The sequence below is a fragment of the Silene latifolia genome, chromosome X (assembly GCF_048544455.1).
Source record: "Silene latifolia isolate original U9 population chromosome X, ASM4854445v1, whole genome shotgun sequence".
NCBI classification, from domain to species: domain Eukaryota; kingdom Viridiplantae; phylum Streptophyta; class Magnoliopsida; order Caryophyllales; family Caryophyllaceae; genus Silene; species Silene latifolia.
Genome location: NC_133537.1, coordinates 338,469,386 through 338,491,826, shown reverse-complemented (window position 1 = coordinate 338,491,826; position 22,441 = coordinate 338,469,386). Strand labels below are relative to the sequence as shown.

At 35.4% G+C, this 22,441-nt stretch overlaps 4 protein-coding genes and 2 long non-coding RNA genes across 8 annotated transcripts; 4 read left to right on the top strand and 2 right to left on the bottom strand.

Moving 5' to 3' along the window:
* The first annotated feature begins 205 nt into the window (after positions 1 to 205).
* On the top strand, positions 206 to 2,039 carry LOC141622599 (glucan endo-1,3-beta-glucosidase-like). The gene is made up of 2 exons (XM_074438620.1): positions 206 to 310; positions 894 to 2,039. Exons 1-2 carry the CDS (start codon positions 229 to 231, stop codon positions 1,832 to 1,834), a joined length of 1,023 nt encoding a protein of 340 aa, XP_074294721.1. The 5' UTR covers positions 206 to 228; the 3' UTR covers positions 1,835 to 2,039.
* A 2,889-nt stretch (positions 2,040 to 4,928) lies between these two features.
* LOC141622598 (uncharacterized) lies at positions 4,929 to 5,593 on the top strand. Its single transcript, XR_012533030.1, has 3 exons — positions 4,929 to 5,105; positions 5,309 to 5,375; positions 5,505 to 5,593. It is a non-coding gene; the product is annotated as an uncharacterized LOC141622598 (long non-coding RNA).
* Positions 5,594 to 8,737: 3,144 nt separating this feature from the next.
* On the top strand, positions 8,738 to 18,172 carry LOC141619289 (RNA-binding protein Y14-like). Of its 3 annotated transcripts, none has more exons than XR_012531652.1 (5): positions 8,738 to 9,083; positions 10,940 to 11,076; positions 11,931 to 12,076; positions 16,382 to 16,509; positions 17,975 to 18,172. XR_012531652.1 is itself a non-coding variant. In XM_074436317.1 (4 exons), exons 1-4 carry the CDS (start codon positions 8,828 to 8,830, stop codon positions 13,336 to 13,338), a joined length of 585 nt encoding a protein of 194 aa, XP_074292418.1. In that variant the 5' UTR covers positions 8,739 to 8,827; the 3' UTR covers positions 13,339 to 13,659. The 3 variants fall into 3 exon arrangements, 1 of the variants encoding a protein (XP_074292418.1); XR_012531653.1 differs by lacking the exon at positions 17,975 to 18,172 and adding an exon at positions 16,869 to 17,088; XM_074436317.1 differs by lacking the exons at positions 16,382 to 16,509; positions 17,975 to 18,172 and adding an exon at positions 13,293 to 13,659 and having other exon boundaries at positions 8,739 to 9,083.
* On the bottom strand, positions 14,040 to 15,377 carry LOC141619288 (F-box protein At3g07870-like). Its single transcript, XM_074436316.1, has one exon. It carries the CDS (start codon positions 15,268 to 15,270, stop codon positions 14,137 to 14,139), a length of 1,134 nt encoding a protein of 377 aa, XP_074292417.1. The 5' UTR covers positions 15,271 to 15,377; the 3' UTR covers positions 14,040 to 14,136.
* Positions 16,076 to 22,002, bottom strand: LOC141619286 (uncharacterized). The gene is made up of 10 exons (XM_074436315.1): positions 20,938 to 22,002; positions 20,313 to 20,434; positions 20,150 to 20,212; positions 19,650 to 19,739; positions 19,348 to 19,513; positions 19,052 to 19,238; positions 17,862 to 18,679; positions 17,103 to 17,711; positions 16,957 to 17,022; positions 16,076 to 16,524 (listed from the first exon to the last, which is right to left on the bottom strand). Exons 1-10 carry the CDS (start codon positions 21,445 to 21,447, stop codon positions 16,417 to 16,419), a joined length of 2,739 nt encoding a protein of 912 aa, XP_074292416.1. The 5' UTR covers positions 21,448 to 22,002; the 3' UTR covers positions 16,076 to 16,416.
* Positions 20,161 to 21,113, top strand: LOC141619290 (uncharacterized). The gene is made up of 3 exons (XR_012531655.1): positions 20,161 to 20,248; positions 20,873 to 20,921; positions 21,006 to 21,113. It is a non-coding gene; the product is annotated as an uncharacterized LOC141619290 (long non-coding RNA).
* Positions 22,003 to 22,441: the final 439 nt, after the last annotated feature.

Sequence of the window (22,441 nt, the reverse complement as noted above, 5' to 3'; positions counted from 1 at the left end):
AAGGGTCCATATTATTGTACGTTCACGAACCATTATAACCAACATTTTTATGTGGAAAAATTAATGCACAACAAGTCTTAAGAGTAATTGACCCGTTAATTGAAGTCTCTCTTCTATAGTGTTGCTCAACACTTCTACTTCGCAATTAAACCTCTATATAAAGGACGATTTAAAGGACTTCAAAATTATCACTCAAATATTTCATTAACAATTTGTCTGAATTTCGACATGGCTAGCCATTGTTGTGTTCCGTTTCTCGTCACCATGGTGGTCTTGGCATTATTGTTAACATTTGCCCTACACTCGGCAGGTATATAATTTATATCTTTATTGATCTGTGTCGAACAAATAAATTTCAAAATACGGAGTTCTTTATTACTCCGCAAGTTATTGTAATTATGTACACTGAACTATGTAAAATAAATACGATTTGAAAACCTAATACATATATACTCGAAATTAATTATATAATCAAAGTTTCAATCTTAATCGATTCTCTCTAAACAACCTACATTTATCATTAGTCTTTTACTCTTAAGTCTAGTTCATTTAATTTGTCGCGTATCATTTTTGAATGTATGTGTCGTATATATACTCGCAAGTCCTTTTAAACTTTTGATAGGTGATCGAACTACTACTTAAAATCTAAAATCAGTTTTGTTCAAAACACAGTATAATTAATAATCAAAATTTCAATCTTAATCGATTCTCTCTAAACAATTCTTAAGTCTAGCTCACTTGTCGCATAAAGTTTTTAATTTGTTTGTGTAATATACTCGTAAGTTGTTATTCAGGTAAACTACGTAAAATCTATAATCAGTTCAAAACACAGAATAGTTCGAAAAAAGTTTCCTTAATACTAACTGAATGATTATTATTATTATTGCATGCAGAAGCACAAATTGGAGTATGTTATGGAAGGAACGGCAACAACTTACCATCAGAGCAACAAGTAGTGAACCTCTACAAATCCAACGGTATCGGATTAATGCGATTGTACGATCCAGATCAATCGGCTCTTCAAGCATTACAAGGTTCAGGCATACAACTTCTCTTAGACATCCCTAATGACCAACTCCAAAATATAGCTAATGATCCATCCCAAGCAAATCAATGGGTCCAAAACAACGTCGCGCCATTCGCGTCTTCCATTCGCTATATCGCGGTAGGGAACGAAGTCCAAGACTCCTATAAACCATTCGTCCTACCCGCCATGCAAAATATCCAAAATGCCCTTAACACAGCCAATTTAGGAGGTCAAATTAAAGTTTCTACCGCGATATACTCTGCATTTATTGTAAACTCGTTCCCACCCTCTATGAGTACATTTAAGGATATATCGTTCATGGGCCCAATAGTAAATTTCCTAAATAGTAACGGGTCACCGTTATTAGCTAACATTTACCCGTATATTTCTTACGTTGGTGATGAAAAAGATATTCAATTAAACTACGCATTATTTACGGCCCCTGGGACCGTGGTAAATGACGGTGGTAACGGGTTACCATACCAAAACTTGTTCGATGCGCTAGTGGACGCGGTGTATGCGGCCTTAGCTAAGGCTGGTGGGCAGAATATACCTATTGTTGTGTCAGAGAGCGGGTGGCCTTCGGATGGTGGAGATAGCGCGACAGCTAGCAATGCCGGGACTTACTATAACAACTTGATTAACCATGTTAAAAATGGGACGCCTTTGAAACCAGGACAGATTGAGACGTACTTGTTTGCTATGTTTGATGAAAATCAGAAGACTGGTGCAGCGACTGAGCAGAATTTTGGGCTTTTCACGCCTGATCAGCAGCCTAAGTACGGCCAACTCAACTTCGGCTCGTAGACTATAACCGACTAAAGATACCAAGTATTCTTTTGTTTATTTCGTTTTCATAGGTTTGTTCAAAATCTGTGGGAGATTTTAGAATAATTTATGAAAATGAAATGAATAAACGAAATATTAAATAGACGTAATTTGACTATATACGAATATATACTCGATAATACATTATAATGTATTCACTATAAAATAAAGACGGACTTGTTTATCTTACGTGTACAAGAAATCCTACGGATATCAATAGTTAAAATTAAAATATTGTTGCCTTTATGAAAAATTGTTGTATGCAAATTGGATTTGAAAAATGAAGATTTTGTTATGTTACTAAAAGAAAAATGAGATAGCGACACCGGGTAATATTTAAATTGGGCGCCACCGAGGATATTATAGTAAATTACCTAGTTATTTTCATTTCCTTCTCTTTAAATTTAAATTTCAAACTAAATAGTAGAGAAGGGTAGTTTAGGAATTTAAAAACGAAAAATTAACTAGGATTTTCCTTGAGTCTTGCCACTTTTTGAGGTGGATTGTTACAACAAACAAGATAGTGTTATTTGTGTATACTATTATATATGGTGTCTTTCCAGTGCATTTGTTTATCAAGTAAATGATGAGACAATAAGACATACAGTTAATTCATGCCTTCATGAATCATGGAAACTCGTAAAGCACTGGGTATAAGTATTATAGTTCATCGAATGGAATCACGGGTAAGGTAGTGGATCGAAACTCGAGCTTTTATTTGATTCATGTTCGTGTACAAAGATTAAATTAAGAGAACCATTTGTCACATATCAAAATTCCGTAATTAATTTCAGTACCTTCTTCATCAATGCATCATATTGTATTTTTTCTTTTGTGCCCGGTCTGGTAGATGAATAACGAACCAGGTGGATAAAATTTAAAATACAATAATGAAAAATCGTAACTAATGATGATGATAATTTAGTGTAAATAAGGTTTGGTGTAAAATGATATGTAGAGTATATTAATTTTAATTTAGTTATAGTTCATTTTAATTCAATAAATATAAAATGACATACCCACCTTTAAAAGTTTGGCGCAAAACGAAAACTAATACTTTATTTTTCTATTTTTACTTTTCTTTAATTACGGTGGCGCCCTATCGCCATCCTTACTAAAAAAGTATCAATAGTTTTTTCAATAATCTGAGAATTGAGTCTAGGGGTGCTAACGAGCCGAGCCGAGCCCGAGCTTATCCTTGCTCGGCGTGTGCTCAAGAATCAAAACTCGAGCTCGATCCGTTCTCGAGCTTACCCGAGCTTGAAAAAAATGTGCTCGTTATAAAGCATGCGAGCTTTAACGCGAGCTCGAGCCAAACTCGAGCCCAAATCGAGCCTATATAAAACTGTTTATTTTTTTTTATTTTTTTTCTTTCGATATCTATACAATACTATTAAAAGGCTAGCCTAAAAATGCCACGTAGACAATGCCACATGGATGAAAAAAAAGCCACGTAACAATGTGACTTGGCAAACTAATATGACATGGATTATCCAATTAATTATTATATTGCATTAATTTAAAATACTTATTTCCTTTAAAAATCCATCAATATTCCATTAGCTTTAAATTTAATAACTAAAAAAAATACAATAAAAAAATACACATTAATTATAAGTTGATAATTTCAAAATATTTCATATGGAGTAGTATTATATGTATAAGAAATAAAAAAAAACTGAATACATAAGAAATTAAGAACGAAGATGAATAAATGAAGTTGAAAAACAAAATTTGTATTATCACTAATTCATGACTTTTTTTTAAGGCATTAATTCACTATTGTTGTTACTATAACTTTTTTGTATATAGAAGATGTTTTACGGAACTACTTAATCGACAATTGAGTATTAAAGATCATATAAAATATTTTCTTAGGAATATAAAATATATGGAAAATAAAATATTTATTTAATTTAAGTAATTTATAAACAAATTCTGTAAATACTTAAGTGAAATTAAACTCTAATAATAGAATTTTAAAAGGGTAATAATACCGTGTATTTAGTTCATGAAATTATTTCACGTAAAGGGTAAGGTTTTGGAAAATATAAAATATATGGATAAGAAAATATTTATATAAATTAAGTAATTTACAAACAAATTCTATAAATACTTAAGTATATCTATACAATATAGTTAATATGTTAGATTAAAGCATTTAATTTAATTTCACATGGCATTACCATTTAGTATTTTATACCCCATTAATTTCTATTAATTTTTATTGATTATTTAATTATTTATTAATTATTATTAGATTATTGGTTATTTGATATAATTCTTATAAAAAAAATAAATGATTACTAAAAGTCCTTACAAAAATGTCTTTACATATTGTGTAACATAAAAATAAAGAAAATCAAAAGACATCATTAATATTCTTAAATTAAATGTATATATTTATGATTTGATAAGCTAAAAAAACCAAAAAAAGATGTAACTTACCAAAATTCACATAAAAGTTTCATAATTTACAATTATATTTCACATTTTAATTGAAAATTTTGGAAGAGAACATAGATGTTAGTGAATCGGTTAAATTTTTTCATATTAACACAAATTCATAAAATTAAAGTATACATTTATTTATTTCTTTAAAATCTATATAATAAATAGTATAAAAAGACTAACATTGAGTACATTTTTAAATGACATGTGATATAACAACATGATTTCAAGAAGTCATATTACAAGTCTCATCATCATAATTATTTTCTTTTATGTCCCCTAATATTTATTCTTACAATTACAATATTATAAAAAATTAAAGAAGACAATAACTTTTTATCTTCTTCCACTTCAATTCTTTATTCAATTCACCACAAGCATTTAACCATACTTTTCATCTTCTTTCTCCATAACTCATTTCCCAAGTTTCTTTATAATGATTCATATTTTTAGTTTACCTTAAACTTTGATGATATTATGACTTATTAATTACTACAAAGATTTTTTTTTGAGATGATAATGTTTATTCCATGAGCACAACAACAATAGAATGCATTTTTATTATAATTTTTTATCAACCTACAACTAATTCGTTTTTCTCATGTTCTCTTTTCCATGATAAGATTTTACTATATTGGTCAAACTCATTTGATAATATTTTAAATATACTCGGTATATCTTATGCAATTTTGTATTTCGTGTACAGTTGATTTTGGCATAATACTAATTTGTACAATTGATTGAATTTTCAGCAGCATGACATACTTGGAGATCAATACGTGCAAATGACAATCGACAAGTATGGGGATTTTTTTAAGAGGATGATGTTTCTCATTTTTTTTCCTTGGAATTTTTTTTTGGGAGATTTTTCTATTTTAATTATTAATACAAAACTCATTTGATAATATTTTACATATACTCGGTATATCTTATACAATTTTGTATTTCATGTACAATTGATTTTGGCATAATACTAATTTTTACAATTGATTGAATTTTCAGGAGCATGACATACTTGGAGATCAATACGTGCAAATGACAGTCGACAAATATGTGGATTTTTTAAGAGGTAGCATGATGTTTCTCATTTTTTTCTTGGAATTTCTTTTTTTGGGAGATTTTTCTATTTTAATTATTAATACATGACAATCGGTGAGTACAGAACACAATTTAAGAATTATCAATTTTTTTATTTCAGATATTAGTTCAATATCAGTTAACACGATAGTTGATGTTGGAGGATGTGTTCATATGGATGATCAAATATGAAGCTCTTGAATGGAGTAATCACCATATTGAGGATGTATTTTTATGTCATTTATTTTAATTGATATTAGCCTATGTATTTTTGTTCCAATAATTATGCTAAGGTTTTAGCCTATTAGTTATTCTTGGCCTTTTAGTTGTAGTGATAGTATCGACACAACATTGACGGATAATTCTTACAAGAGAAAAAAAACCATCAAATGATAATTAAATTTGAAATGGAGACACACGTATTCAATGTATTCAATTACTATATTAGTCTTACTTCATTCACTTTGTTAGGCTATTTTTCTTTTAGCTATTGAAGGAGAAAAACTTGACCGCCGTTGGTAAATTGACGGTTAAGAAACTCCTCAATCTCCGGAGCACCATATTTTGAAGTTACATAATACAAACCCATGTATAAGTATTAATCATTGATTTCTATATAAACAACTTATGTCTATATACATGTAATTAGACTATTTAATTTGAGTATGATGAATTGAGAATGCAAATCATTACTGAATTTACGAGTTAACATAAATTATGAATCATCAGAGCAATGAGCATCGTCATCCGTTCAACATATACATTAAAAAAACTCTCTATTAAATGCCTAAATCCCATTAATTTACTAGGTTGTTAATAGAGGTGAAGAAGAGTTACTCATGATTAGATTTTTTTTTTGTATCTTTTACAAAGACCCACATTTTAACGACAAATGCAATGCCTCTATTCCCCACTAATCTCATATTATTATTATTATTGTTTATATTACCGTGTTAGTATGTTAAATCTCATTATTTACATCCTATTTTATCGTCTGCAATGTTTTCAAATCAAAATATATTTTATACAAGTAGTATTAATAAAAAAAGGAAATTGTATAGGACCCGTGATTTTTCACGGGTTTCAAAACTAGTTTTCAATAATAAGGCTCAAGGGGTTATATGTAAAAATATTTGGCAAATCAGCGAGTCATTTGATATGTGTGATACAAAAATATAATTATGATAAAATATTTTTTATAAAATATCAGTAATATCTTATGTAATCACACAAATTCGAGCTGCTCGCGAGTTTTTCGAGTCGAGCCAGCCTTTGCTCGGCTTGACTCGTTAAGCTTTCGAGCCGAGTCTGAGCCCGAGCCGAGCTTTGACCGAGCCGATCTCGAATAGCTCGCGAGTTGTCTCGTCTCATTAACACCCCTAGAATTGACTATTGAGTTTATAGGTGTTACGGAGTATGATTTATGGCTCACTAACTCGGTATCATATTCAGCTTATATTTTATCCAACGTATATCTTTAAGGTACACGTTAACCACCTAACTTAATTTCGATGCATAAGACACATAGATACAATGGCGTAGCCACCTTATGAGCAATGGTTGAGATCCCACAGATTTTTGTAGATTACTGTATCATATGCCAGCATATGTACGATTGTATTGATTTTTAACTACGTAAGATCCCTCTATTTTGTAGGTGGTTATTAAATTTACATATATTAAGATCCCACTAATCAAATTTTCTGGCTACGTCACTGCATAAATAGTGTCATAGTGATTAGTGAATAACTAAAGTACAAAAATGTGTGCAAGTAGACTACGATACTCGGCTGGAATTGTATGGCAATTAAGCGTCAATTACGATGGATTGAAACAACCAACATTCCAAGATGAAGTTATTAGTCCTAAACAGTTAGGCATAATCTGTTGTATTATGTGATAGCGAGACTATGGGCTCCTTGCTTAACTTGTCATCTTCATCAACTTCACGGGGATTGAATAATTGGCCAGCTGGCTAATGTGCTTAAATTTATCGGGTTTTTTTTACTAAATTACAAATATATATATTCATAAGTACTTAAATTAACTGATAGGGGATTGGTTTTAACTTAATCAGAGATTTGAGCCTGGGAACTTCAGATAGAAAGCAAGATAAGAGCATCTCAGGATGCTCTAATAGGGCCATCTTAATTAAAGAAACGTAGTTGTCCTCTTCTTAACCCACAAGGTTAGCCCGCAATTGAAATTAACCCTAGTTAATATGACTCAACCCGAATATTTATCTTTGTAGACGGACCATTATTTTTTTATTTTTTTTTTTGAGAAAAGAACAATTCATTAATAGAACGTCATACGACACTTACAAAGAATAAGCATAATCGAAAACAAATCTAATGGAAACCAAAGAAAAATAATTTTCTTATAAACTAGGGATCTCAAAACAAAGATCTCGATTAATTCGGCTCGTCCTATTATCGCTATCTTCATGTAGCTTTTGAGGGGATCCTTCGTTTGATTTATGAGATATAATTTACCTCTAACTGGTTCCAAAGATCGTTGACAAATCACTTTTACCCTTTGAAAGAACACGCTGCAAACCATCAACGAACTACTCTTGACTATATTACTGATGAAACTAAAACCACGAATAAATGGAAAACCCCCGAAATAAGGGACAGAAAAACGATTCTCACCAAAAGGGAGACTTTTATTGAATAGAAGATAGGTATGCATACTATTGATTAAAATTTGAAACAATTTTGGGGCTTACCATCGATCGATTGATAATAGATGGGAGCCCCTGTATAATTTGATGGAGGCTATAGTTTTTTAGAGAGAGTTTTTTGAGAGGTTGGTTATCGGGAAATGACTTAATCCAACCCAAACTATTTTAAACTTAAAATGATTCTGCCTGAACTGACTCAACCCAAATATAGAGCTACAACAATGTTGGCCAACTCGACTTGATATAGCCCAGTATATTCAACTTGTGTGCTGGCCCGGGTCCCCTATCGAGCCGGGCCATTGCCACCTTTCCCTTGACCCGGCTCGACCCCAACACCAAAAAATAAAAAATAAAGCCGGCCAAGCCCGCCACTCAGTGGGCCATGCTCGGGCCACTAATTTCGAAACCCAGCCCGAGACACCCCCACACTGAAGAAAAATAGCCTCGTGCCAGGGCTCCTACTCCTCATCCCCATCCCGCCCCATAGCCCCGGCCAGCCCGATGACCACCCCTTATCTGAACCCGACACGGTTGACCCGTTTGCCAAGTCGTAGAAAGTAAGATAATGGGCCACCCTACTAGAAAGGCCCAACTAATGGTCTTCATATTAGCCCACCCACTTGGCCCAACATCAAACCAATACTCCCCACATAAAACACCACCTCCCTAATTCACCCTTCCTTCCAGACCTCCTTCAAAAAAACATAAACAAGAGAGAAAAACCAAACCTCGAAAAATCAATTCGAACTCGTAAAACAATGGCGGCAGCAGACATTGAAGCAGTAGACTTCGAGCCGGAAGAAGACGATCTCATGGACGAAGACGCCGAAGTTGACGCGGACGCCTCTCCACGCGCTGCTGTTCCTCGTATCCGGTCCGCCGTCACCTCCGCCGCTGCTATCAAAACTAAAGGCCGCGGTTTCCGTCAAGAACCCGATGCCGAACGCAACTCTCGTTTGACTGCTCCTGACTTTGATTCTCTTGTTTCCAATGGCGGTCCTGGTCCTGCTCGCTGTCAGTATTCTCTTTCTCCGTCTCAGTAATTTGTTTACCTTTATTTTAATTCCTGCTTACCGTTTTTTTTCGCACGCTTGCTGTTAGTGTTCTCTCGTCTCCGTCTCAGTCATTTGTTTACCTTTATTTTAATTCCTGCTAGCTAAAATTACCGCTTTTTCGCACGCTTGCTGTTAGTGTTCTCTCCGCTCCGTCTCAGTCATTTGTTTACCTTTATTTTAATTCCTGCTCGCTAAAATTACCGTTTTTTTCGCACGCTTGCTGTTAGTGTTCTCTCGTCTTCGTCTCAGTCATTTGTTTACCTTTATTTTAAATCTTGTTCGTTAGAAATACCGTTTCGCTAGCTGTCGATGTTCTCTCTTTCCGTCTTAGTAATTTGCTTGCCTTTGATTAAAATTGTGCTCGCTATTGATGATATGGATTTTGAAACTTGAAAGTTAGGGTTTTGTTCACATCCGAATTGATTATTTGTGTTTTAGCCAGAAGCATAACCAGTATTTTTAGTTATCGGAGGCGAAAAATGACGAATTAGTAATTGAATAATTTGGTGAATCAGAAATATATTTGAAAATTTTACCTAAAGCTTTCAAAATTTTCATTGTCTAGCGTGAGTGAACCCCTTATGTCACTGGTTTTACCGAGCTATTGTTGAGTCTTCCTGATTAATCCAAGTACGGGATTTTGGTGCGTGTTTAAGTTTAACTGCCTGATTTTGGGAGAGTTACGAGAGCTAAATGAAATATAAGCATTGGTTGCGTATATGTGTGTTTACTGAATTACTCTAGATCTTGTTTTAGGTTAGAATTGGTTGTTAAGTTGTAGGCCATTCAATTTGGTTTCTGTTACCGCTTTCAGCTCATTTGGAGGATAGATGAGATGAGATGAGAGAATTTATTTGGATTCAAACTGATTATTAGTTTTGGTATTGTAATCGGAGTTCTTTTTCTCTGTAAGGAATGTAGATTACAGGAAATTAGGTTAATGTTTTCGTAAGATGATAGACTAAGATGTTGTTGCTTTGCACGGACTAGCAGGTTAGCTTGTGCTCCTAGTAGGATTTGAGGCTATTATTTGATGATTTGACTGTTAAGCATTATCTTTTTTTAGTAGTCTATCTCATAGTACATGTTTCGAGGAAATGAGTTTGTCAGTAGAAGTAACTGTTCAGGATGGGAGCCTGTAATATGATGATTGACTTTTAGCCTTCGCTCCTTTAGAACCTTTTTTCTGATCCTGCAAAACATGCACAGAAAGGACTATGATGTACAGTGTGGTGTTGGAAGGCTGCCCTTTTGATATTAAAGTGAGAAACAGCATGTTTGGAGGTTACTTGTGCACAATATTGCTGCTGTTTGGTGGTTTATTGAGGCTTTTGTTTTGGTGGACATGTGATCAGTTTTTATGAATTATGATTGATTAGTGCAGGGGGTGCTCAGTGTTTTCATAGAGCACTAGAGAAGTAGATATAGTCTTTCTTATTGAAATTTATCCTTTGTAATCTCTTGTTCTTGGGTTTCAGATGGAGTAAGCAAATACATACTAATTACTAATAAGTGCTAGTCATAGTTAATTCAACGAGGCAAATCACTGGCGTGTCGTGTGTTGAAAGGACACGATATGTGAAATTTGTCAGACTTTTCGCAATTTGACACGATTCCAATACTTGGTGAAGAAAGAAGGGAAGGAATGGAAGGTTGATGATGTCATTGAGGAGTTCTCTAGTTGTAGATTAGGGCGTCGAAATTGATTTAATTGAAATGGTTCATGTTGCCATTTGCATAAAGCATCCAAATCTGTTTATTTGATTACGATGTGTGTGTGCAGAATAACTAATGATATTGATCAATGTACTGCAGCAATTGAAGGCTGGATTATTCTCATCACAGGAGTACACGAAGAAGCACAAGAGGAGGATCTTCATAATGTCTTTGGAGAGTTTGGTCAGCTGAAAAATCTGCATCTGAATTTGGATCGTCGTACTGGGTTTGTGAAGGTATTTTCATTTTCTGTCTACCGTTTCTGCTACTTCATTTCCTATGTTTTTCTGAACCTCAGCGGTTAGAAGAAGTCGCAAGTGGTTCCAGACTTTTGAGTGTGATTAATTTCAAAAGCAACTGATTCTTGTCCTGTTCTCGTGATCCATTGGGGGTGGGGAATTTCGTGTTGCATGTCATAGACTGCGGACATATGACACCTTAACAGACATCCGCAATTGCAGTATTAAGATCTCCATAGTGTTATGCCCACTCTATTTGTCTGAGAACATGTGAATAAATTTGTTACAGGTTCAATAATTGTATATGCAAATCTATTGCAGCTGAATTGTAAGTGTGGATTGGATGTATTTATGTATAGGGAGGTTGAAATACATTTAGTGACAATCAGTGAAGAATACTGACCATTGTTGAAAAATCTAGTCGGAAGGTTCTAATCTTTGTTTTAAAAGGCTCAAGGCGCACCAAGGTGCAATGCACGTGTGTCATAGACCCAAGGCACACTGTATGCGAACAAGTTTGTTTTACGAAAGAATTTTTTGTGCAAAAATACCTTGTTTCAATTAAAAGTCATCTAAAGGGTATTTATTAGCTAGGGATAATGGGGTTAAGAGAAGGGCATAATATAATAACTTTAATAAAAAATGTGTAATTTGCATAGTGGTGCGCTTTGCCAGACGTCGGCTACACCTTAACTACAAGGCACATTTAAAGTGTGCCGAACCTTGTTATTGTGTGCGCCCAAGGCATGCGATTTTGAATTTCGTTTTATTGTTGCTTGTTTGTTGGATTCTTTCCCCACATTGAAATGATGAACTGTATTGCTCTCGCTTGATGGCATATTTATTTGCAGGGATATGCACTGATTGAGTATGAGCAGTTTGAAGAAGCACAAGAAGCTATTCAGAAGTTGAATGGTACCATAATGCTTGATCATACGATAAATGTTGATTGGGCTTTCTGCAATGGCCCACACAAGAGGAAGGGCAACAGAAGAAGGTTTGTAGTTCTTAGTTCTTACGTAATACTCTCAAGTTTTAGATGTCTGCATGATGACTGGAATTTACTGGTGGATGATTTTTGTGTGTTTGTGATGCGAATATGCTCTAACGTATCAGTTTGTCTCCATGGCACAAGGGGTGTGAGGAAAATTAGAGGGGTACTGTTTTGTTTGTTATATGTGTAGACAGTTCCATACTTCACGTATGGGAGTTTGGATATCTAAACAGTGTAGCTACTAGAAAGGTTTGTGCCTTGTGGCAAAAGGTACCACCCATGTGCAGGAATACTGATTAGTAGACTAGTAACTATATCCATATACCAAATTACCAATGTTACTTGGAAGTTGGAACTTAATTTTCCATTTTTCCTTTTATTCTGGGATTATTTGAGTGTACGTAATTTGTTCAGTTGTTCTACTCGAATTTCTCTGGGTTAACTTTATTGTAGACATGAAAAAGGGACAAAAATATCCGAACTTTGGGTGGTTTAATGCCAATAGTTCCAGACTCATCATCATCCACACTTACATTCCAAACTTTCAATGTTTGCTCCAAAAGTGCATCTTGGATTTTAGAATGGTTTATTTTAACTAAATTCATTGATGCCATTAACTTTCAAAGGATTATTTTGGGCACCATGGAGAACAAGCCTTCATGAACTGTAGGGTGTCTGGAGATTAGCCAACTGCTGAATATCGTTTCCGGGTGCTTAAGAGTGCATGCTTGAAAAGAAATAGCAAAACAAAATGTTTATTTGGAATCTTGAAAGGAGGAATTTTCTATAAGATTATAAAAAAAAAATTCCCTAGTGTTACTTGATATAGTCAATGTCTAGAAGTTATTTTGAACCGTTGGAACAGTTTTTGGAGGCACTGGTGATGTGGATGTTGTATGTTGTGCTGTGTGGATGTTAATATGTTAAAGAGAGATTGACTTACTTCTTTATAGCCATTGTATTTTGATTTCGCAACCGCCTTTCACTTTACCTTGTGTAGTTGGGAGTTGCCCTACTTATGGGTTTGAGTGTGGCAGTGATTAGCTTTGTTTTCTTTCCAAGGGGTGAAGGGTTCAGTCTCTCACTCTTTCCTCTCACCGCTTATGTAGGACCCGTTTCCTCTTCCCCTTCCATCTTGTCAGAGTGATGCGCTTCCTACCCTAGATGTTTTGCTACACCACATGGATCATAAGTTTTTTTTTTTTTTTTTTGTATGCAGATCACCTCGTGGTCGCCGTTCTAGGAGTCCTCAGAGGAGGTTTTAGCCACTTGGTTTCTATTCCCAGCTTCAGTTACCTTGTGCGAGTCTAGGAATGTGAGTCGAGGGTTTTTTTTTTTAAAATCAGTATCGGGCATTGAGCTGATTTTTGGATCCGAAGTTTCATGACTCCTTAATTTAAGATCGGCTTCTGGTTTTCACTGTTGTGTAAAATATTTTCCTTGTATTAACTTAGTTCTAGCTGCATTTAGAGACCTTTGAATATTCCTAGTTTACAATGTTTGATAGCTGATACCGTGTTCTCTTGGGGCGAATTTCCGTGTATTTCATTAAATCAGTAATTCAGTAAGAGTTGTTTCCTTGTGAATGCTGTGATGTTTCTTGTTCATAGCTTCTTCGCCAAACTTGTTTGCTTCAGCTATCAGTCCGTCATTGCATGGTCTTTACATCCTTTGGCGGTGAACTTGAAACGTAGTGTGTTTAGAGTCCATTTGTAGAACACCTTGTTACTTGGAATATTACCTTGAATTTGTCAAGACTGAAAATTACTTGTAAGAAAGACAACCAATATACTGGCACTAATTTATTATAATTATCAGCTCTTACATCTCCAGATCAGGAGTTTATACTACCTCAATCTCAATTATTTATTTATCTTTGATTAATACTCCGTACGATACAAAGAATAAAATGGTAACCAAATGCCTCAACTTATTCTATTTCACTTCCACTTTTCTTTCCTTAAAAAACAAAATCTTCCCAGAAAGGGAATCCAAAAGAACCATCATCGCTGATGTACACTTAACATTATACGAGACCGTCTCATACAAGAATTTGTGCCGGCTTATAACAGTATCTTCCTTTCTACCATATGCTGCAAACTCCATTCTGGCATGTTGTCTTCAACCAATTTCCTGAATACATCACTCTCAAGCTCATAAAATCCATATCTTAATGCCCCAAGTTTAACCAAAATTTCTCCTTCGCTTTCGAAAGCATTGCTATTAATCTTGTTCAAATGACCCAAAATTTTCACATCATGATGAAAAACTCCAAGATCAATTCTGTACTTGTGCACCCAAAAGTTTGCCAAACCCTCTTCTTCTTCCATCATCATCCACACATTCATAGTTGACTCCCATGGTAATCTATCTGTCATACATAGTTTATCTTTGATTTCGACTAAATTTAAGCATTCTACTGATATATCTGCATATGTTGCTGGGAAACATAGCACACCAAATTTCTCTGTTTCCACATTAAAAGACATGATCTTTATATACTCTGTGCTAGACTTTGTCGCGCCAATCAACCAGTAAATGTTCCCATCAACATAAGCACTATCTTTTCTACCCAATATATCATATGAGCAATATCCTAGAAATCTCCAAAGTTTCTGAGAATTCAACCCAAGATGTGAACTTGAGACGGTGATAATTTCACACATTACCTGCTTTGCGTTGCAATAATTTCCAGAACCATTTATTTCAATGGTGTAGAAATGAAGGACTTTGAAAATGTTTCGAATAGGCGAAAACCCGAATGCCCAGGATAAAGTTGAACTGAAATTTAATGAAATGGGAAGATTTGAGGTTCTTTTTGTGATGGGGTCATAGAGAAGAACTATGGAATTTGATATTAAACAGAGAATGCCATTGCAGTTCAGTATTGAAGTTATAGATTGGGGAAAATTGGTCGAAAGCTGATGAAGTTGGGTACTGTCAAAGTAGTGAAAAGATAACTGAGTTGATGAATTTTCAGTATTTTGGTTTTTGTAGAGCAATATTGGACTTGTTTTGTGTTTTTGATGATAAAAACCTCTGAATTCTGGGTCTAGATCTAGGAAGAATTGCCATTTCTGACAAACACAACGCATTCGATATAGTGATTTCAGGGGAATTCTCGAAAATATGTCGAAGAAGATGTCTTTAGGTAGGTTGTTGAATGCTACCCGGCCTATTCCTAGTGGATCCTCCATTGAAGAGGGGGAAGAGAAAGAAGAAGATGCTGAACCCTTTTTTTTTGTGGATTTTGTTAGGTTTTAATCTTTTTCTTGGGTTGAAAGGTAAGGGACAGAATTTGTTTATTGTCTCAAAGAAAGAGGCTGACATAATCAAAAGTGTTGTCCAAAAGATTGTAGTAAAAGTATTAAGGCTTGACTTGTGAGAAATAACAAAGGAAGTCCCACTAATTGTTAATTATTGGTTTAAATTTCCTCTGATTCATTGACTATTCACTGAGAGTGATAGATTGATGGAAATATATACTCTTGGTTACAAGCAACAACATAAAGGTTTGAGTTAAGGTGTCGAATTGCATATTTCAGACACTTTGGTGTCCTAAAGAATTATGACGCATTTTAGAAAACAATTTTCATTATGAGTCATTCGTAGTAACCTGTAAAAGACGGTTTCTTTGTGCTAATAAGCTTAATCACATCATTTATTTAATATGACAATTGTAGATGAAGACTGATGCTTGCATATATTGTCTGTGTTGTTTCATTCTACCGGTTTTATGTATGTATCTTTGTAAGTCTTCTAGAAAGATATATTTCATGATCAAATATTTTTAGCGCTCACTATTGCCATGTAGGAGCATTTAGTGCCTGCAATCCTGCATGATGCATCAGATTATTGATCTCTAGCCACATTGCTCATTTGGTCCTATTAAACATGATGGATCAGTCTGGATTTGGAAGTCCCTATATAATATCCAGGAATCTACTAATCTTGTAACTCTTCCAAGTTTCGAAACAATGGCATAATGCAAAAAATGTCCCTGTAAATCACTCAGAGATCTCGAGTGTCATATCAAGGATTAACTGATACATTACGGGTTCAAATCTATTAACATATTTCAGTTTGTGTATAATTGTATATACATCTGTGTATCCTTTTGTGTATGTGTGCTAACAGCTAATGTTACAGTGTTACGAGCATTTCTCCAAGTAACTTCGGACTTCTGCAGTTTCATCTTAGCCTGCAATTTCAGACTGAGAGAAGGCTTGGAATTGTTGCTCTTCTATGTCCATTGTACAGTACTACTATATGTTAATATTTTTGAGCATCTATTGCTGCTTTGTGCAGATCTGTTCTGTACTCTTTTTATGCGTTAGGCACCTTCAAGATACTCCAGTAGCCCAGAAATTTGCGCTGCATTTGCTTGTTGGAGTAGCAATGATCTTTGACCATATCCAATCAAAGTCCTTGACTCGGTACATTTCTGCCAACTGTTATCACAATTTTCAGCATTTAGAAATGATACTGGGAGGTTATTCAGTTTTTTCACTGATGCATTTAGATGTGTAAAATGATTACAAGAGTTCTGGACTCGTTATTCGTGTATAAAACTTAGTCATATTGAGGGTGCATTTTGGGTGGAGACTGAAAGACTCATTATTCTTTTGTTTTGGATTATGATGAAATAACTTTCTAAACTGTGTGCATTTTATTTTACTACGTTCTGTTCATGCAATGCAATTTTCATTATGGGTCATCTAGAAACAACCTCATTGTGTTATTAACACCGGGGCAAGGCTGATTAGTACATTCCCCCTTTTCTTGTCATTTACAGGAGCCATTGCACGTGGGGGTGATATTATTGTTGGATTAAGGATGAATTTAGGTGTGAAACACTACTTCATGTATATTAGAGCACTTACTCTGCCATCTCTGAGCTCAAAGATAACTTTATCTTCTGCAGAAGGGACTGGTCTTGTAGACGACAGCTGCATAAAACTAAACAGTTCAGCTTTCACTTTTCAGTTCAAAATGTTCAATTGAACACAATAATTTCATCTAATCTCACCTTTGGATTGCAAATTCTGTTATTTTTGCTTAGTTTGAGGTCATCTGTATCATCAGAGTCGCCTGTATTGACACCTATACCCCTTTTCTGATGCTTTGAATCATTCTGTCTATCCTGGTCAACTGATGCATTCTCTGTATCTGGGTAACCCCAGTCTCTCCATTTCCACTCCCCACAATCCAAGTACCGTAAATAAGCCTTCCCGTTTGAACCTACTAAGAACAACTGCTGACCCTCGTAACTTGGACCTGGTGCTCCTATAAATCTAACAGTTTCATGTGGTGTCCCATGTTCAACCCACATCCATCCTTCCACCGAGTTCCAGTGATACTCAACCAGTCCTCCATCTTCTGAAATCATGAAGAGAGAGCCTTTCAAAGATAATGTTGATCGCCTTGTTGCTGTCCCCGGTAATCTTGACAGGATTAAATGATGTGACTGATAATGCTCGTGCCATTGTTTATATAATGTATTGTACTGATACAGTTTTCCGTTTCTTCCCGTGACAAAGACTACTTTCTCCCTTAGAACTTTCTGGTCCACAATGCTTGCAACCTTTGTGTTTCCAGGGTTTTTGCAGTCCCTCCATTTGAAATTCTTTTGGGCAACCTAAACAACAGCACACTTTAGTCTACAAATATGAACTTCGACGTGGATTTTAACTCCTTACTTACTACATAAAGACACTAGGGTAATCAGAATACAAAAATCACGGTTAGCTTGATCTAGTCATATTGTTTTTGATGCTTCACAACTTACAGTGAACTGAAGTAGCCTTCCATTCTTGCTGACAAAATAGAGGGCGTCACTTGCTGTGATTTTCTTGATATCCCATGGAGGACCGCTAATTATTTGACTTCCTTTGTTCATAGCAGTGCAGTTTATCCATTGAAGCTCATTGTTGCTCCTCTCTCTGCTTAGTAGACTTCCATGGATGTCAATGAAGAATAAACTTCCATTGTAACTTCCAACTGCTCCATTCATAGGAGTTGAGTGCTCATGGCGCAACCACACTCCGACATCATTGTTGTAAAGAAATTCAAAACTCAGGCCACTATTTGTTACCAGAAACATTGATCTACCTCCTTGCATCACTCTCATTCGGAAGTTGCTATTGACCAATTTTTCCGATAACTTGTGTTCGTTTTCCATTCTCCCTAAATTGAGACTTGATGAGTCTGGAATCAAGTAGTTATATGACAATCCCTTCTGCCTTCTTGTTACTGTCCTAGAGGTGGTCAAATCAGTTGCTTCGTCCTTTACACCCATCATGCAGTTAAAGGGCCCACGTTGTTCTGTACAATACTCAGCATTCCATCCTTCACTTTCAGGCACATCATGTACAGACCAAACATACTTAAGCAACCCCTTTTTCCGGATGTTTACCTGATGAATGGGTCCTGAATTTTCACCTCCGTAACCCGAAAGATGGAGTTCTGCCAGCCTACCATCATCTAGTGGGAAAAATAGTCTGCCAAACTGGTATGACTTGCCTGGTATGCCTCTTGCTATTTTTGCATGCGGTGGATGCAAATGATTCACCCATGCCTCTCCTATTGGTTTCTCTTGTGAGACTCCTGTTGCCGCACAAAGACCATAAGAGTTTTGTTTGGATACAATAGTAGGAGGGAAGAGGAGAGGATGGAAGTGAATTCCTTCCAAATCTTTCCTTTCCGCAAGGATTTTGATGTAGGGGTGTTGGAGGGATTTGAGGAAATTTTTTTTTATCTTAATCAGTTTCAAAGTAACCTTTCTAATGATTTAATGTACTACTGTGATATAGATGATGAAAAGGAAGCATTTTGTTTGGTAAATTGAGATTTTTATCCCATGTTCCTTTTAGTGCATGCTACATCTTATTATGAACATTGCATGTACATGGTTACATTAACATACTCGTCATTTAAGGATTTCCATAAACATTTGTTCTGTTTGCCCTGACAGTTTACCTGTCTCTTTTGTCATTTGATACTCCAGAATTGAGCCTGCTGATGTTGTTAGAAACAATGAATACTTCTCACCGGGTTCTTCCATTGAAACAGGTGTGATTGATGTCAGAAGTTGATCCTCGGAACTTCCATGTAATATCCATTTCCACTTCCTCCGGTACAATTTTCTTTCGATTAACTTACCCGCCTGTATGTATAGGAAATAAATTAAGAATCTTTTCAGGCAATGAGGATTGGAGGACTTGATTCAATGATCACCAAGTCAAATGCTATGCATCATGTTCTGGTTACGGCACCTTGGTTATCAGAAATAGTGAAATTGAAGAAGCTCCTGAGAGACCTTGAGCAATGCAACCTTTTGATGGTATCAAGTATGTATCTTCTGGTAGTCCTTCTTTCCTCAAGTGTTTCTTCCATGGCGGTTTTGTATTTTTATCATGCTCATACAGTTCTCCTGCCGAACTAAGTTACAAAGTGTCAAAGTCATCATTTTTCTACACTAGACCTTCAAAAATGGGGTAACTTTACTTCTTTTACAGGCGGTATAAAACTTCAATTATACTGCAAGTAATGTTACAGAAGCTTTCAATGAGCTCACCTGATTGTGAATACAAGGTTCTGTCTAATTGTACCGGCATCAGCTATTGCTGCTACGTCTGCGCCTGGTGGGTGGCCATGATTTTCCAATCTGCTTGCGATCAGAGAACAGAATACTGTAAGAAAAATCTCTTTATCTAGCTTTTTATTTCTGAGCGAAACTATCAGGATTTAAGGTAAACTAATAACTTGATTTTATCATTCATAATTCATGGATGCAGGATCGCATAACAAGAGGTTCCCTTAGATTCTTATAACAAGGCCTCCAAATTGAAGGGGACTAAATTATCTGAGTTATGTTACGGTGACTGAAAGAGGCTGTCGTACATTTCAATGAGAGGTGTGGTTTCCGACCTTTTTTTTCCCCTTCTGTTTAACTATTTTAAAAATTGTTATGATGGTCTAATTTTTAACTCTATCACAGAGCTCCCACCAAACTCATTGAGTTGGCCCTGCGTGTGGACGTACACCTTTTCTAAGAATCAAAATTCAGTTGCTCACCTTGGAGGATCATTTTCAACAAGTTCTAATAGAGACCCATTCCTGGTGCAGAAGTAAATTCTCCTGGGGGTAGCGCAAAGTCATCAGTGATTCAACTTGGTAAGTTTTTTATTAGGAAGTGGATATGCTCATTTGGGATGCAAAATAAAATCTAATTACTCACTCCCCATCATTTGTAACAAATCCTGACTTCACTTGAATCTGCTTTTGTTCTGTGACTTCATTGTGTCCAACGGTCACTGCAAAATCTCTCCAGAATAATTGCGAGTTTTCTGTCAACTGCATCTGAAATTGATATGTTTTACACACTTTTAACACTTACAAGAAGGGAGAGTGCATTTACAATATAACTCAGCAATTTTGTTGATCATCTAGTAGAGCTGATAGCGAGATAAAGTGGGCTCCTACTTACGCAGTCTTACCCTTGCGTTATAAACACAAGATTGTTTTTCTATGACTCATGGTGGATGTGTAAAATTTTGCAGTGAATGAAAATCATTCACAATAAAACAAAGTGCGGCCATTCAATGAGGTTTTCACTTTATTTCGTCAAATCCAAAACGAAAAATTAGCGAACCTTTGGCACCACTGGAACTGAAACATTTAGAGACACCTACAGATTCATTAATCATATCATCTTTACGAGTATACGACACTACCCTAGTGCCTATTTTTTCCGATGGGACTTTTAGCTGAAAATGTGACAGTCATTTCTTTTTTCAGAAAAACATGGAAAAGGGTTTGAAGATGTATTGATGTAACATGGAAAATGGTACTTAGTTTTTCACCTGATAAATAAGTCCTCCTTCAGAAAGAGCAAGAATTGTCTGATTGACCATGAAAACAGATATTGCAGGTCCGATAGAAGAAGGCAAATCATGAGGAGCAATCACCCAATGAACACCATTCCAGAATCTCTCATAAATCGACCCACTTTCACCAGTAATCCATAATGAAGTCTCAGACATTTTAGTCAAAGAAATTCTCTTCCTTACAGGTAACAGCCTTTTGTAATTCTGTTTTTCCTTCTTTCCATTATTGACATCTCCTATTGCTTCTGTACCATCAACTCTCTTTTCTTCTACCTCGCGAATTGAACCAACAATAGTACAGTTATCATTGACACAGGTTACCAGATTATAAGGCAGTTCTACTGGTACCCAACTGTCAGATTGCTCATCAAACCGAAAATACTGATTGATTTCCTGCCTTGGTTGGCTTGCAGGAGACCCAAATACAGAAAACCAGCTCAATGATAAGCTAAGCAGTATGATCAATGTCATCTGCGAAGCTGACATGGTCAAAACAATACAAGGATCCGCGAAGAGCTATACTGATGCAAAGGATACCGCCGTGCGAATTGATATCTACTGCTACTGCAGACTACTGCATGATAAAAAAATTGATGGAACTACAAGTAAGTTGACAAACATGTATTTCTGGTTGCTCTTATGGGTGGTAAACGTAAGATATGGGGTCCTAGCAAAAAGGGACCTTGCTAAATTTATCTGACACCATATTATATATAAGTTGATGATATCTTCATACAGAAGATATTATTCCAATTTGTCATGGGACCATAAAAAATGGAGTTTGAGAGGAGTTTGAGGTGGGGTAGGTTATATTATCAGAAAAAGGGTCTATACAATACAAAAAATAAAAAGATTAGCACAAATTTCAAATTCTTGTTTAAGACGGGTGTATCCGTCTTAAAGTTTCTTGTTTAAGACGGGTTAATCCGTCTTAAAATGGAGTAAGACTTAATAATGCTTCCGTTTGCAAATTCTTGTTTGTAGTTTCCTGTCCTTAGCATGATGATAGATTATTAACTTTAAGTGTCTTTTGCTGCCTTTTCTTTCTCACCTACTGAACTGACTTTATAAACCATTATTTTTGGTTTATTTGTTTGAACTTTCCTTAAAACATAAGGAAATGTAAACTGAAACAATATATTATTCCCATTTCTTAGCATAAAGCAAGTTGTTCTTTGGAATCACCTTCCTTCATAAGTAATATGACTTATTGGGTAGGAAAAAAATCCTCTAAGACTCAGCCTTTTGATTGGTGTAATGGTTTATTTTAATTATTAAGTCTTACTTCAAAATGACAAAGGATCTACCCGTTTTAAGTTTTATAGTAATTGTCTCGTATAAGTTCCAGTCTGACCTCTGAATTCAATTTCGACCCCCTAATCTTTGTCAAGGATTGACGACCCTCTAAAATTTATTAATATTTTTTGTCAAAAGTCGTCGTTATTTTAAAAGCTCTTAAATAAGATTAGGCCTACTAATT